Below are 16590 nucleotides of genomic sequence, written 5' to 3' on the forward strand. Positions count from 1 at the left end.
CCTACTTGTATTTCTGGACTGTTGGGATTTAGGCATGTGCCACCAATCCCGTCTCTTCTTCCTGTCATGTGTTAATACGTTCTGTTTTCTGTGGTGGTGACTTTCCTGTTCTGAGTGCTCAATTTTCTGCCCTGTCTCTGTAACACAATCATGTTACTTTTCAGTATGCATTCCTGATGTGTAGAGGCTGAAGAAAACCTAAGGCTATTTTTTCTCTAAACAATTGCATCTCAGCCAACTTGGATGCTGTGTTAATCATAGCTGGACTGCATGTCACAGTTACTGCAGTTTCCTTTGAAATCCTGTATCTTTTATCACATTATTTGAGGACAAACTTTTCTTGGTATTGTTTTCTCTTAGCTACACAACATTGTAAATTCATGTTAAGTGCTTGATACATTGATTTAATAGGAATTGAGGAAAGAGGCACCTTCAGATGGTTTTAAATGTTTTGCTGGGGACTGAAGTGATGGTTCAGTGGTTAAAGAATACTTGCTGCTCCTGCAGGGAACCCAAGTTCAGTTCCCAGCACTCACATTGAGTGATTCCTAGTTTCAGGGGCTCTGATGCCCTCTTCGCCCTCCACTGACAACTGCACACATGTGGTGCAGGCACACATATACATACTCAGGTACACAATACAATAAAATAACTAAATATCCATAAATCTTCAAAACAAGATCGTAATGAGGCTGGAGACGTGGCTCATGAGTTAAGAGTACTAGCTGCTCGTGCAGAGAGCTCAGGGTCAATTCCCAGCACTCCCATGATGGTTGACAACAGTATGTAATTCCAATTCCAGGGAGATCCAAAGCCCTCTTCTGGCCTCTGTGCATATCAGGCACACGCACAGTGCATATACATACACACAGGCAAAACATTTGTATGCATAAACTAGAAATGATTCAATCTCAAAATGTTTTCTGGGAATCAGTGAGTTAGCTCAGCAGATAAGAGGGCTTTCCGTACCCATATGGTGGAAGGAGAGAACCAGTTCTTCCCAGTCCTCTCACCTCCATAGTCCTCACTTCATGATCACCTCTAAAAACATAAAAATTATTATTTCAAAATAATAATAACTTATGAAAATGTTTTCCTGGGCAGGTGAGATGACTCAGTGGATAAAGTCAGTCTTGCCTTCAAGACTGATGACCTGAGTGTGAGTCTAATCCCGGAGCCCAACTGGTTGAAGAAAAGTGACTCCTTACAAGTTGTCCTCTGATCTTCCTATGTGCAACACACACACACACGGGCACACACACACACAGAGACACACACACACACACGCCAGATAAGCAAGTAGTAATTAAAAATAAAATACTTTGCTGTTTTAGGGTGACATCAAAAAAAAAAAAAAGGTGCAGGAAAGAGAGAGCTGTGGGATTTTCTTCTTCTTCTGTAAGAGCAATACACACCTCACGTGCAGACACAACCCACAGGAAAATAACCAAACCTGTAAGAATCAAGTTTTTTGGAAATCTAGAAATTAGTCAAAAGCTCAAAACATCTAGGGGCTGGAGAGATGGCTCATCAGGTAAGAGCACTTGTTGCTCTTGCAGAGGACCTGGGTTTGGTTCTCAGCACTCCAAGCCTCTGATAAACCCTATCACTCTGGTTACAGAATCCGTCACTCTTCTGGCTGCAGCAGGCACTGCATGCCTAGGGTGCACAGACATACAAGCAGGCAACACGTAAAATACAAATCTGCTAAAAAACATCTTGGGGAGTACTTATTCATAAAGTGTCAAAATTTCAGTGGGAAGGTTGATATTTGTGGTGTTTATTTACCCCAGCTCTGCTTTTCAGATCAGCTGGACTGAATAGACAGCCTGGATTATTGGTACTGGTTTTGTTTTGTGGTAATGCCTTGGAAAGCCAGTTTAAAAGTCTCTTTATAGCTGGGCGGTGGTGGCATACACCTGTAGTCCCAGCACTTGGGAGGCAGAGGCAGGTGGATCTCTGTGAGTTCGAGGCCAGCCTGGTCTGTGAGGGAGATCCAGGACAGGCTCCAAAGCTACACAGTGAAAGGCTGTGTCGAAAAACCAAAACCAAACCAAACCAAAACAAGTCTCTTTATTCCTTCTGACCCAGAACTGTTTCACCACTAATGCTGCTGAGAATGTGGAGGCCCATTACCACCAAAAAAATTTATGGGGTTTGTCATGCTACCTGAGTCAGTAGATAGCAATGTGGACAAACAGCAGAAACCCTGAAAACATACAAGGACTCTGACATGCTTCTGCAAGCACAGATGGCCAAGGTCCTGGACATGTGTGCATGCCCGGGGAGGACTTCTGGCTGATGTCAGGGCTCCACAGCAGCAGGAAACAAAGGCAAAGGCAGACTTATAAACCAGCTGGCTGAATGCTGTGCCCCAAACACACATGGAGCTCTTGTGGGTTTAGGCATATAAGAAACTTTTGTAGCCGGGCAGTGGTGACACATGCCTTTAAGCCCAGTACTCATGAGGGAGAGGCAGGTGGATCTGAATTCAAGGCCAGCCTGGTCTACAGAGTGAGTTCTAGGACAGCCAGGGCTACACAGAGAAACCCTGTCTCGAAAAACAAACAAAGCAAACAAAAAAGAAACTGTGTGTGGTTGTTGGCTGACCACCAGTTTGACAAACATAGACTTCAGTACCACATAACAAAAAAGAGATGCAGACTTTGTAGAGTCAGTTCTGAATAAAATTATACACTAAGCAACAACTCGGGCAAACTGTGTGTGTTCATTCATGTGGGGTACACCTATATGCTAATGACCACGCACTGTGTATGTGTGCAGGTGGAGGCCAGAAGTCAGCCTTGGGTGTTGTTTCTCAGGTGCTGTCCAGCTGTTTTTTGGGACAGGCTCTCCCATTGGTCTGGAATTCTCTGATTCTGCCTGTCTCTACTGCTCCAGCACTAGGATTATAAGCACTGTGCATTTTGCATATGTTCTGAGGACCAACACTTGCAAAGCAAACACTTTACGGATGGTGCCATGTCCCAGGTCCTAAATAATTTATTTTTTTAATTAAAAACAAGCCAGAAGCAGGTAGATCTCTGTCATTTCAAGGCCTGGCCTGTCTAGATAGTGAGTTCCAGGACAGGGTTACGTAGAGAGAAACCCTGCCTCAAACAGCAACAAAACAAAACACAAACAAAAAAGGCAAAAACGTCAACCTAAATCTAAGTATGAGTCTGTTGGTTCCTGTGCTGCTTAGTTGGAACTTTTTTCTTTTCTTTTGTTTTTTGTTTTTATCAGCTTGACACAAGCCAGGGTCATTTTGGGAAGAGGGAACTTCAGTTGAGAAAATGCCTCCCAGGGGCTGTAGAGATAACTTAACAGTTAAGAGCATTTACTGCTCTTGTAGCATCTGGATTCAGTCTCCAGCACCCACACAGTGGTTTATAACCATCTGCAACTCCAGTTCAAGGGATCTAATACCTTCTGATTTCCACAGGCACTGAACACATGTGGGCCACATACATACGTGCAGGCAAAACAGTAACACATACAAAATAAAATGAGTAATTCTGAGAAATAATGAGAAACATTTTTCGTTTTCCTGTAGGCAAGTGTGTGGGACTAATAATAATTGTGCCCGCTGTGGGCGGTACCACCCCTGTGCAAGCGATCCTTGGTTCTGTAAGAAAGCAAGCTGGACAAGCCACGGAGAGAGCAGTCCAGGAAACAGTGGCCTTCCCTGGTCTCTGCTTCAGTTCATGCCTCCTCCAGGTTCCTGCCCTGACTTCCCTCAAGGGTGGACTGTGATTGGGATGTGTAAGCCAAATACATCCGTCCCTCCCCAAGTTACTTTTGGTCATGGTGTCTAATCACAGCAACAGAGAGCAAATCAAGACAGTTCACATACTGGATCTGAGTTAGCATTTTAGTATTTGACCCTGTGTTACTCCTGAAGTCCAGGACTAATTGGAAGTCCAACATAATTGGAAGCAGCCTTTTAACAAACTGGTTGTTACTTCATGCTGGAAGGCCCAAGCAGAATGTGTTAGTGAGGGAACATTTGAGAAATGGGATGCAGTGTTTTTACAATCACATTGGGAAATAAAAAAACAAACAAACAAATGAAATCAGATTTGCTGTTTGTAAAGAATGCAGGGCTGGCTGGCCACACACCAAGATGTTGCTCCACAGAGAAAATAAGACAACCAGGGACGAACTGCAACACAACTGCTTTGTCCCCACACAAAAGAATAAAGGCTGAGGCATGGCCAGCATGTGGGGGAGCTGCAGAGAAGACTGAAGGGAGGTCTTTTTCTCCTTACTCTTGTGTTAACTGTTATTGTAACCTGAGAAATGCTCATTGTTTCTGAAGAATAGAAACAGATTTCCCCAGTTTCTTTTATTCAGTAGATGAGGAGAAATAATCGGATATAAAGTATTTAAAGCAGTCATGAAAATGCATGTTTATTAATTTCATTCTAGAGACAATCACTGATTTTACAAGATGGATATTGAACTTAAACAGGTTGATTAGCATCGAAGAAATTAAAGATGGTGAAGAGATGTCATTTATAAGGTGATCACAACTAGATTGTTTCCATCCATTAGAGAACAGATAGTCTGTTACATAAATCATTTGAGAGAGAGAGAGAGAGAGAGAGAGAGAGAGAGAGAGAGAGAGAGAGAGAGAAGAGAGAGAAGAGAGAGAAGAGAGAGAGAGAAGAAAGCATTGTGGCTGACACCTGTAGTCCCAGCACTCGAGCTAGAGACGGGGGATCAGGCGTTGAAGGCAGCTAGGGTCTGATCTATGGAGAATTGGAGACTGTCTCAGTCAGGGTTACTATTGCTGTGATGAAACACCATGACCAAAAGCAAGTCGGGCAGAAAAGGGTTTTCAGCTTACATTCCCATATCACTGTGCATCTTTGGAGGAGGTCAGGACAGGAACTCAAGCAGGGCAGGAACCTGGAGGCAGGAGCTGATGCAGAGGCCATGGAGGGGTGCTGCTTACTGGCTTGCTCCTCATGGCTTACCCAGCCTGCTTTCTTATAGCACCCAGGACCACCAGCCCAGGGATGGCAGCACCCACATTGGGCTGGACTCTCCTCCATCAATCAATAATTAGGGTGCCCCACAGCCAATTTTATGGAGGCATTTTCTTAATTGAGTTTCCCTCCTCTCAAATGATTTTAGTTTGTGTCAAGTTGATACAAAACTACCCAGCACAGGCACCAACTGGGCTACTTCAGACCTTATCTCAAAAGCAAACAAAAATCTGGGAAGAGGGTGGAAAAGACGACCCAGAAATTAATAGGGAATTCTGCTTTTGCAGAGGACCTGTTTGAATTCCAGAACCCATGTCAAAGTAATTCTAATTCCAAGGGATGTATTGTATTGTATGTGGTTTTAATGTCAACTTGCCACAAGTTAGACTCACCTGAGTATTTCCCTGTGAAAATCTGGCTTCGGTTTACTGACTTTCATTCATTCCTCTTGGCATGTCCACTCCAACACTGAGGCTGTAATATGGAGGTTTTGAGTTCTGGTAGTAGTTGCTGCATACTGTAATTCAGCTGTGGTTTGACAGACAGTCTGACTGTGGTGTTTAGTTACTCAACACAGTCATTCAGGGCTTTGGCCTTGATCCCATTTCTTTTTGGTTTTTCTTGTTGTTGGTTGGTTTGTTTTGGTTTGGTTTTTTGAGACAGGGTTTCTCTGTGTAGTTTTGGTGCCTGTCCTGGATCTTGCTCTGTAGACCCAGGTTGGCCTCAAACTCACAGAGATCCACCTGGCTCTGCCTCTTGAGTGCTGGGAATAAGGTGTGTGCCACTGCCCCCCCAGTTTGATCCCATTTCTTGAGATGGAGCAGCTATCACAGGGGTGGCTGGGCAGAGGCTAATGGGGGTGATGGCTGGTTCATGTGGGTTTTTGAAGCACACCAGTGTGTCAAGCTGTGTTTTAAGGTTCCAGGGAGATGGAGAGTGCCAGAATGATCCCTGTAAGCCCTAGAACATATCAAGACTACATGTTGGCTACTTTCTAGAAGTGAAGGAGACACTCTTCTGCTGTCCATTCTTTTAAATTTTTATTATGTTTAGGTGTGTGTGGGGGGGGGGCAACCAGTGGGAGTGAGTTCTTCCCTTTCACCCCGTTGGTCCTGGGGATCAAACTCAGGTTGATAGGCTTGTTGGCAAGTGGAAAGACTAAACCATTTCACCCGCCCGTATTGTCCATTCTTTTTTCTTGAGACAGGTCTCACTAATTAGCCTTGGCTGACTTTGAACTCACTATATAGACCAAACTGGTTTTGAACATAAAGAAGTCCTGCTGTTTCTGTCTTCCAAGTGCTGGGATTAAAGGTGTATACCACCATACCTAGTTCCCATACCATCTATTCTAGTGGATCATGACAACATCCATTTAACCTTTTTAATTGCTTTATAATATAATGCAGACAATTATGATTTCATTTATTTCCATGTGTGTGTTAGAGAGAGTGTGTGAGTGAGTGAATATGGGCACATTGTTTGGGTCAGAAGACACCACACAGAGATAGACTGAGGTGGGGGAGGCAGTATAGCAACACACTGTATGGGTCAGAAGACACGTTTTGAGAGTCAGCCATCTTCTTCCATTCAGTGCTTTTACCCCCTGAGCCATCTTAGCAGCTCAGACAGTTAAAGAATTTAAAGCTATCAAAGAGAATTTACAATTGTTTAACTGTTTTTGAGATGAGAGTCTCATGAAGTCAGGCTGACCTCTGACTTGCTCTTGTACACAGGGTTATCCTGGAACTCCTGATCCTCCTGCCTCTGCTTTTGGAGTGCTAAGATTATAGGTGCCTGCCACCATGTTTTGGTTTTCTTTAGATCTGAAGTAAGTTATTGTTCATGTTGTTGTTTTCAGAGTGGAAAGATCAACAGACCAAGTCATCAAGCCTGTCAACGTGGGGGCTCTATCAAAGTGGGTTGGGAAGATACCCCCAGATGTTCTACAAGACATGGCAGTGATTGCACCCATGCTTGCCAAACTTGGATACGACCCATATGCCAATCCCCCTAACTACGGAAAACCTGACCCCAAGATCCTTGAAAACACCAGAAGGGTAAGTGAGACTCCCAAAGTAACTAAGGCAACTAGACCTGGAATTTGGTTTTGAGTAGATTTTTCTTGTTTTGTTTCTTACTTTTTATGACCAGAAAATTATTTTAAATTACCATTGTTGTAACTTGTTGAATGCTCTATCATCAGAAGTCTGCAATGTCAGCAAAACCCTTCTTTCAAAGAGCTGTGGAGACAGTTCTGCTCTGTGCTCTGCTCAGTTTGTAGGATGTTGTCCTCTGACTTCCATTTGCATGCTGACATCTGTTCCCATAGCTGATTACCCCAAATTCGCACAAACACCAGAATTGGTAGTGACCTTACTTCTGGCTTCTTTTTCCTTTCCTTAAGTATGAGGAGCACTTTACTTTTAAGGCTTTGTTTAGATGAGATGTGATTTCTTGACCCCCCTGCAGGCCAGATGTTAGCTACATGAGAAGAAAGATTAGATATGCTAGCGCTGTGTTCAAAGTTACTAGTAAGGGCTGGGGAGATGACTCAATCAGTAAAGCTTGTAACTCAGATAGAAGGTCCTGGGTTCAGTCCCCAGAACCCACAGAAAAGCTAGGTGTGATGTCCACCTCCACACATGTGGACATGCAGTTCCCCCAACATGTATAGTCACACACACACATTAAAAATAAATACATTTTGTCGTGGCGAGATGTCTTGGGAGTTAAGAGCACAGGCTGCCACCTGGCAGCTCACAACTGCCTCTAAGTTCAGTTCCAGGGCATCAGATGCCATTTATGGCCTCCAAGGGTACTGTGTACACATGGTGCACTATATCCATGCAGGTAAAACACTTAAATACATACAACAAAAATAAACAGGGTTGCAGCTTTACAGAATGTTGTTTCAGAAAGTGCTAAAGACTTGAACTAATGTGAATAAATACATTGGTGGTTAGGTCTGGTTTCAAATCAGCATTTTATATTTTTGCTGAAAGTTTTTATTGGGTAAGATAAACATGAAATTTACACTTTTTTTTTTTTTTTTTTTTTTTTTTTTTTGACATCCAGGTTGGGGTTGGATTTGGTCAGAGTCTCCTATGGCTCAAGCTGGCCTTTAACTCACTGTATAGAAGAGGTGCTGGGTACTGAAGTTAGATTATATATTTTAGGGTTTTCATTAAGGTTAGATTAATAAAGGTGAGATTGAACAGGTCCAAGTCTCTGAGATTTTTTTTTTTAAGGTGTTTGATATATGTTGCTGAACACACATGTATACTGCAGAAACTTTTGAAAACCAACACGATGGAGGTGATGTAGATTTTTGTTAATTCTAATAGGCATCACTGATTAATATAATTGAACATTTTCAGTTTATTAGCTGTTTGTATGGATTTTTGTTTGTTTGTTTGTTTGTTTTTTCAAGACACAGTTTCTCTGTGTTTCTCTTGGCTGTCCTGACCTTGCTTTGTAGATGAGGCTGGCCTTGAGCTCACAGAGATCTGCCTCTCAAGTGCTGGCATTAAAGGTGTGTGCCACCAATGCCCAACTCTTGGCATGTGTTTTATGAACTGCCTTTTAAGTTTCTAAAATGTTTTACTATTTCATATATTGAAGTTTTGAACTGAAGTTTGCTAAAGCAAGCCAACATTAGTCTAGCCTCCCACTCGGCAATCCCTGACTGTCTTTTTGTAATGGGCTGTAACCAGTTGCTTTCTCCTGTGCACAGGACTCAAAGGGATTTCTGTAAACCAAGATACGTGTGTCAACAGTATTTCCAGAGTCCCAGGACAGTAGTCACTACAGTTTCACATGTGCAAGTGGTCTTAGCTAGATTACTCTTGGCTTTCTTGAGGGGTAGTTGGGAAGAATGCTGTGGTTTGAATCCATGTGACTCGAGAATGTGTTTTATACACACTGTGGTTTTTGAAAGGGTTTCTTAATGTATCCTTGGGGTGGAGAGTTAAGAAAGAAAAGATGAATTCCATTATTGATCCCTTTGTAATAATGTATGCAATACTAGTGTGTTTGGGTTTTTGTTTGTTATTGTACATTTACTGTGTGTGCTATGACATGCATGTGGAAGTCAGAGGAGAATTCTGTGGAGAAAATTCTCTCCTTTCACTTTTACGTGGGTTCCAGGAGTCAGACTCAGCTTGCCAGGTTTGCACTGCTAGCCGTTTGAAACTCGTGAACCATCTTGCTGACCCCAGCCTCGTTTTTGAATTTGAGTTTCATTGTCTGTCCTACTAGCTAGTTGAATTTCAAACCAAATCCTGTGTATCTTCAAAATTTTTTCTTTTCTTTTTTTGCCTTTCATGACTGAAATGCTGATAATATGCAGCAGTCATGAGCAGTCATGATCATATACTTCCAAAGAGATCTCTAAATGTCAGGTTGGGGTGGCTCCAGAGAAAAACGGCGGCTGCAGAAATTGTTCCTTTACTTATGGTGGGAAGAGGGGAGGAAGAGGGGAGGAGAAAAATCACATTTTGACTGGGAATGTAGAAGTCCCTAGTTAGGCCTAAAAATGCTGGTTGTCAAAGAGTTTGCAGAACCCAGAAGTAATGATGTCTGAGTCAGCACATCTTAGGAATACATTGTCCAGTTCTAAATGAAAGTCATGTGTGTTGTGATGGCCGTGACTCACACAGTAAACTAGAAATGAGATGCTAACACGTTCCATGCCCTCTCCCACCACTCTAATCCCCAGACAGTGGACACTTTTATAAATAATGCTCTCTGGGTCACATTTCAGCTTCTCCCTCTCCCATAGCTTTTTAACCTTTTTAGACTTAGCAGCTTATTTGAGAATGTGACCAAATATAGACCCTCACTACCTCAGAAATGTAGGCACATGCATACATTGAATTTCAGTGGACACAGATTATAGTCTCCTGTATCATGGTGTTCTTGTCAAGCTCATCCATCCTTAAGACTTTGTATTACAACCTATTTGCTGATGACTGTCACTCTGTGGGCTTTTTCTCAGGGGAGGTGCTTTTGCTGAGCTGAAGGTTCAGTTGTTCCTAACTGGTACTTGGGTACACAAAAGAACCTCAAAAACCTAGCATTTTTACTGTCCAAACTTGCTGAGAGTTGGCTGGAACTGTCCCCAGCTGGAAGAAATCCAGACTAGATAATAGGGCTGCAGCTGTGCAGCCCACATGTGCAGAGTCTGCGAGTCAGAGAGCGGATAGGAGCTGGTGCACGTAGGCCAAGCCCAGTGCTGTTTGAAGGCCTGGTGCTAACCTTGAAGACGCAGGGTCTTGCTTGTAGCTCAGTGGTAGAGGACTTTGCTAGCATGTGTGAGGCCCTGCATTCAATCCCTTGTGCTGCTACAAAATGAAGTAAAATTGAACAGGGAGCTGAAAAGAAGTTCCAAGGCAGGTTTGGTGGTGCAGGCATGTAATTCCAGCCCTTGGGAGGCAGAGTAGAAAGGTCATCACACATTTAAGCCACAGTGGTCTACCCTGGCATTCCGGGACAGCATCAACTACAGAATAAGATCTTGTCTCAAGAAAAGGTATATGTGGGGCTGGAGAGATGGTTCAGTGGTTAAGGGCACTCGCTGCTCTTGTGCAAGCACCCACATGGCAACTCACAGTCTGTACCTCCAGTTCTAGGGGATCTGATACCCTCTTTTAACTTCCATGGGCACCAGGCACACATATACATGCAGGTAAAACATCATTCACATAAAAAAAAATTTAAAAAGAAAAGCTATGTAACAGTAATAATTGAAGAGGTTACGAATTTGAGAAAGGGTGGGGAGGTGTGGAAGAAGCTGGAGTGGGGAGATGGGGTAGAAATGTTGTACATGCAGTACTCATGTATGAAACTCTCAAAAACAAAAATAAATGTTTCTTGTTTCTTAAACAAGAAAGCCAAGAGGGAAGAGGAGGTAAAGCAGCTTCAAGTATGAATGGCATATCCCATGCTGACCCTACTGAGAAAAGAAGAAGTCCTGGTCAGTGGGAAGCAAGGGTCAGGATGCAGAAACTGCACTACAAGACAAGAGGGAACTTGCAGTCAGTGAGGGAAGCTGGGTTAACTGCCTGACCCCTGCAGTTGGAAGCCATATCCAGGGCCACAGAGATGGCTCAGTTGGTAAAGGCACCTGTCAGCCTGACACCTTGAGTTCTGTCCATGGAACCCATGGTGGATAGAGAAAGCTGTTCACTGACCTCCATACATACACCAAGGCACACCTGCACACACACAAGTACACACCCAGTAACACGCTCACTTTAATAGGTTATTTAGAAAAGAAAGGAAGAAACTGCAGCAGGTGAAACAAGTACTTTTAGAGCCTAGAAAGTACTGTCGCATGTCCCCATGCCTGTTCCCAGCCAAAGCCGCGTCTGCTTGCGTCTGTCTCTGTGCATGGCATTCTTGTTTGTCCAGCTGGTCACCTTAGGATCACCTAGCATTGCAGATCCCATGTGAAAATTCTTGAGTAGGGGCTGGAGAGATGGCTCAGTAGTTAAGAGTGCTTGCCCCTCTTGCAGAGGTCCTGCACTCACCACCTACCTCCAATTCCAACTCCAGATCTGATACCTTCTCTTGGCCTCTGCAGGCACCTTAACTGTGTGGGCACACACACACACACACACACACACACACACACACACACACACACACACACACACACTCCTACCTAAAATAAATCTTAAAAAAAAAATATTGTTAAGTATTTAACAATACTTGGCTGGGCAGTGGTGGCACACTCCTTTAGTCCCAGCACTTGGGAGGCAGAGGTAGGCGGATCTCTGTGAGTTCAAGAGCAGCCTGGGCTACAGAGTGAGTTCCAGGACAGCCAGGGCTACACAGAGAAACCCTGTCTTGAAACAAACAAAAAGTAACCCTACTCTTAGTATGGTGTATAGTCTAGACTTCTTAGAACAACATTTACTTTTTAAATATTTGGGGATGTTTTTTTAAATCCCAGTTTTTAATGTGATTGTTCTGTGGTCAGAGAACATACATGCTATGGTTTCAGTTCTTTAAATATGCTTAAAACTGCTTTGTGGACAGCATGTGACCTCACATGCAGGAAAACTGTTGTGCAGTTGTGATATTCTGTAAATGTCATCATGTTGTTTAGTCTGAAAACTCTTAGTGGCTTATACGTTTTGATAAGAGTGCTATGGTTGTGGCCGTTTTCTTTTTATTGTCAGTTGTGTTTAATGCATTGTGAGTCTGTATTGCTAAGAGAATAAGCAGACAGCTGAGGAATTAGCTCTTATCATGAGGTAACCTCAGCACTGAAGTTTCTCCTAGAAGTTGGCCTTGTCTGATGAGAGCAGAGCCATATGTGTGGTCTGTTTCCCCTAGCCTCTAATTTTTAATTTCTGTGTCTTTAATTTCTGTGTCTTTCTGTTTAAAGTGATTAAGCGATGGTATTGTGGCTAATGTTTGACCGTCCCTTCATTTTAAATGAGGTGTGTAAGTCCTTATGTGTATTGTAGTTGCTCATCTGGTTGGGCTGCATGAGGTCTGCCATCAAGTGTTTGTTTCTTAGTTTTGAACTGTCTGTCTTTGTCCTTTGTTTTCCTGGCTTCTTTTGGATTAATCCAGTATTTTTAGTATTTTGTTTTATCTGCTGTAGCAATTATCTCTTCATTTTAGCTATGTTTTCTGTTTGTCTGTTATGGTTGCTCTAGAACAAGGGCTGCAATTCTTTCTGTAAACAGTTATTAAATATTTTATGCATTGTGAACCACATGTTTTTCTTGATACAGATTTCTTCCCAGCATCTTTTCTTTTGATCCAGATGCCTGCCTTATTAGGGTTTACTAGCTACTAATTCTCTTAGTTTGTTTTTAAGCTAAATGTTTTCCTTGGGAATTTTCCATTATGTTTATTTATTTGGTATGGGGAGAGGTGCATATGCACCACCGTGCCTGGCTCTAAGTATGTGTATTGGTGAGGGGGATTGTAGGCCAGAGGCTGATGTTAGATGTCTTCCTCATTCCCTCCCCACCTTACTCATTGAGGCAGGGGCTTGCTATTGAACCCAGATCTCACAGATAGGACTAGCCAGCTAGCTCTGGGGAATCCCTGTTTCCACCATCCAACCACTGGGATTGCAGGGAGACACCACACCCACCCAGCTTGTATGTGGGATCTCGGGATACAAACTCATTCTTGCATAACAGTGCTTTAGCTACTAAACCATCTCCTAGCCCCTCTGGCTTTTTATTAGATTTAAATTAAATAAACCTAATTTTTAATTCATGATCCTTTTTTCTTCTGAACCTAATTTGCCACCCAGTGACATTTTCATTTCAGACAATGCATTTTCCAGTTCTTGAATTTCTATTTCTCCTTGGAATCTTCCATCTCTTCATTGTGTTCATCTTTCTGTGTTCTTCAATATGTCAGTGACACTGGCCAGAAACATATCTGTGTGCTGTTGCCCGAGGAGTTTGTTGTCCAAACTCTCTACTCAAGTGAAGCCCAGAGTTTTGACCTCCTTCAGCACGAGTATGAAGTAGAGTTGGAGATTATTATGAAGAGACTTTGACATTGATTTGAGGTTAGCATAGATTTAGAAATAGAGGAGCTCAGGGACAGATCAGGATAGGATACACTCAAGTGTGGGTTCCTTGAGAGACACTTACTTCATTGTCTTTTTAAATATAATTTCGGAAGGTTCTGAATTTGTCTCTTCAAAGGAATGCTAAGGAATTTAAATGAGATGCTAGAGTGGTTCCTGATGTGTACTGCATAGGATTACAGCTGAGAAAGGAAAACCCCAGATCACAAGTTTGGAGAAGTGGGATGATTTTACTGTAAATTAAACAGTCTTGTTTGTGAGCTTGAGACAGTTTCATCTGGGAAAGGAGTGAAGCCGTATTCAAGATTATATTTGCTCAGTTGTTCCGCATGGCTCCTTACTGTGCTGACATTGTTTGAAGTGTCTCTGTGTAAAAGGTCTACTGTCTCCATGTCAGCAGCCTTACAGCAGATGCTGTTCATTGTTTGGATTCTTGATTCTCTGCTGGTGAGAGTCTTCAGCCAGACTGCGGAGAGGCAGGTCTTTCCCTTCCCATCTGTCTTTCTATCCCAGGCCAGTGCTTCAGAGATAGCTTCACGATCAATGTCTTCACCCATGGGCCTCTGCTGACCCTTTAGAATTATGGGTTCTATTTATTTACTTCTCTACATGCCTTTGATGTTTGTTGCTATACTGGACCTTTTGTATGAAAGTAGAGTTATGGGACTGGAACAATGGCTCGTTTCATAGAGGTCACCCTGCAGCTGGGAAGACCTGGGCACAGTGGCATGAGCCAGCAATTCAAGTGCTACACAGATAGAGTATCAGTGAGCAACAGTTCAGTGAGACTGTCTCAAAAATAAAAGTAGAGAGCGCTAGAGGAAAGCACTCAGCATTGATCTCTGGCCTCTGCATACATGTGCACATGTATTCACACATGGACACACTCATGTGAACATATATATCACATAGACCCCAATAGGAAGTGAAATAAATACTTACATTTTCCCCAAACTGTCTTTTTTTCCTCCTTCATTTAGCTGGAGTGATTGTTCAGATCTTACAGTGAGCTTCTCTGGGGTTGAACACTAGCTTTTAACGTTAGCTTTCTTTCTGGAGTTAAGTAAATCAAGGGAGATAGTGACCTTTAGCCCACTTCCCACGTCCCCACACCCCTGTGCTATCTAGATGAAGGTCTGATTTCCTTGGTTTGCAGCAGGATTCCTCAGGGAGGTAGTCTGCTGCTGCAGTCCTCTTCCCAGCTCTGCCCAGTCACCCCTCACTCTGCAGAACCCCCTGGGGACAGTTGCCCACTAGAGATTGATTTGTACCCTGGTGTCCTTCCAGTCTTGTTGTTTGAGACAGTCTCACCATGTAACACTGGCTGGCCTTGAGCTTGCTACGTAGACCAGGCTGCACTAACTCACAGAGATCCTCCTGCCTCTTCCTTGAGAGTGCTGGCATTTAAAAAGGGGGTGGTGGGCAGGCGCTGGAAATGTGGACTCACCATGCTGCGGGCCTAGAACGTCTAGGTTTACTTAATCTTCCCACCTCAGCCTACCGAGAGCTGGGCCATCCCAGTGCAGTGTGCTGTCCTGCAGACTTCTACTGCGGGGGGTGGGGGGTGGGGAGTGGGGGGTGTGGAGGGGTAGGGAAAGGTGGGGGGTGGCTGCTGCTTGTTTAGCTTTCTTTCTTTCTTTCTTTTTTCTTTTCTTTTCATTTTACATATCAACCACAGATTCCCTTGTCCTCCCTACTCCCACCCTCCCAGCCTTCCCCCCCCACCAACCCACCCCCCATTCCCACCTTCTCCAAGGCAAGATCTCCCCTGGGGAGACAGCAGAGCCTGGTACATTCAGTTGAGGCAGGTCCAGGCCCCTCCTCTCTGGACCAAGGCTGAGCAGTGTCTCACCATAGGCATTAGGTTCTAAAAAGCCGGCTCACTGCCTGGGGGCCTCCTAAACAGTTCAAGCTAAACAGCTGTCTCACTTATCCAGAGGGCCTGGTCCAGTTCCATGGGGCTCATCAGCTATTGGTTCACAGTTCATGTGTCTCCACTAGTTTGGCTAGTTGTCTCTTTCCAATCATGGTCTCATATGATCCCTCCTCTTGCTCATATGATCCCTCCTCTCTCTTGTCAGTTGGACTCCTGGAACTCTGCCTGGGGCTTGGCCATGGATCTCTACATCTGCTTCCATCAGTCACTGGATGAGGGTTCTATCATGACAGGGTGTTCGGCCATCCGATCACCAGGGTAGGTCAGCTCCGGCACCCTCTCTACCATTGCCAGTAGTCTATAATGGAGTCAACTTTGTGGATTCCTGGGGACCTCTCTAGCACTCTGCTTCTTCCTATTCCCATAGTGTCTTCATTTATCATGGTATATCTTTCCTTGTTCTCCCACTCTGTTCCTGATCCAGCTAGGACCTCCCGCTCCCCTAAGCTCTCTTTCCCCCATCCTTGCCCTCCATTACTCCCCCTCACTCCCAGTTTGCTCATGTAGATCTCATCCATTTCTCCATCGCTGGGCAATCCCTGTGTCTTTCCTAGGGTCCTCTTTACTAGCTAGCCTCCCTGGAGCTGTGAGTTGCATTGTTTAGCTTTCTTTTCTTTTTGAAACCAGGGTTTCATGTAGTCTAGGCTAGCTGTAACTCACTGTGAAGTTAGGATAATACTGAACTTCTGATCCTCCTGCCTCTGCCTCCCAAGTACTGGAGTTACAGCGATGCTCCCTGACACCCACTAGCTCCGTTGTAGTTTTGTTTGTTTGTATTTAGATTATTTATTTAATTCTATGTGTGTGTTTTGCCCGCATGTATGTATGTTTGTCACATGCATGCTTGTTGCCTGCATACGTCAGAAGAAGGCGTTGGATCCCCTGGAACTGGAACGATGGATGGTTGTGAGCCACCATATGAGTGCTAAGAACCAACCCTTAGGTCCTCTGCAAGAGCAAAAAGTGCTCTTAACCACTGAGCCATCTCTTCAGACCTTCCAGTCCGTTTTAAAGGGATTAAAAGTGTTAGAAAATGATTTGTTCACAGGGTCAGTGTGAAAATCCCAAGACTGCCTCAGTAAGTTGCTGTG

The 16590-nt window shown here is 43.8% G+C and overlaps 1 protein-coding gene across 14 annotated transcripts in view; it reads left to right on the forward strand.

Annotated features, from left to right (window-relative positions):
* Positions 1-16590, forward strand: part of LOC102908820 (protein-tyrosine sulfotransferase 1) — a 71314-nt gene that overhangs the window by 33975 nt on the left and 20749 nt on the right. For all 14 annotated transcript variants that reach the window (XM_076561215.1, XM_076561209.1, XM_042267927.2 and 11 more), the window contains one exon: positions 6856-7054. In XM_076561215.1, the coding sequence (XP_076417330.1) occupies positions 6856-7054 (199 nt within the window). The remainder of the gene's footprint in view (positions 1-6855; positions 7055-16590) is intronic.

Source organism: Peromyscus maniculatus, chromosome 23 (genome assembly GCF_049852395.1).
Source record: "Peromyscus maniculatus bairdii isolate BWxNUB_F1_BW_parent chromosome 23, HU_Pman_BW_mat_3.1, whole genome shotgun sequence".
Lineage (NCBI taxonomy): Eukaryota > Metazoa > Chordata > Mammalia > Rodentia > Cricetidae > Peromyscus > Peromyscus maniculatus.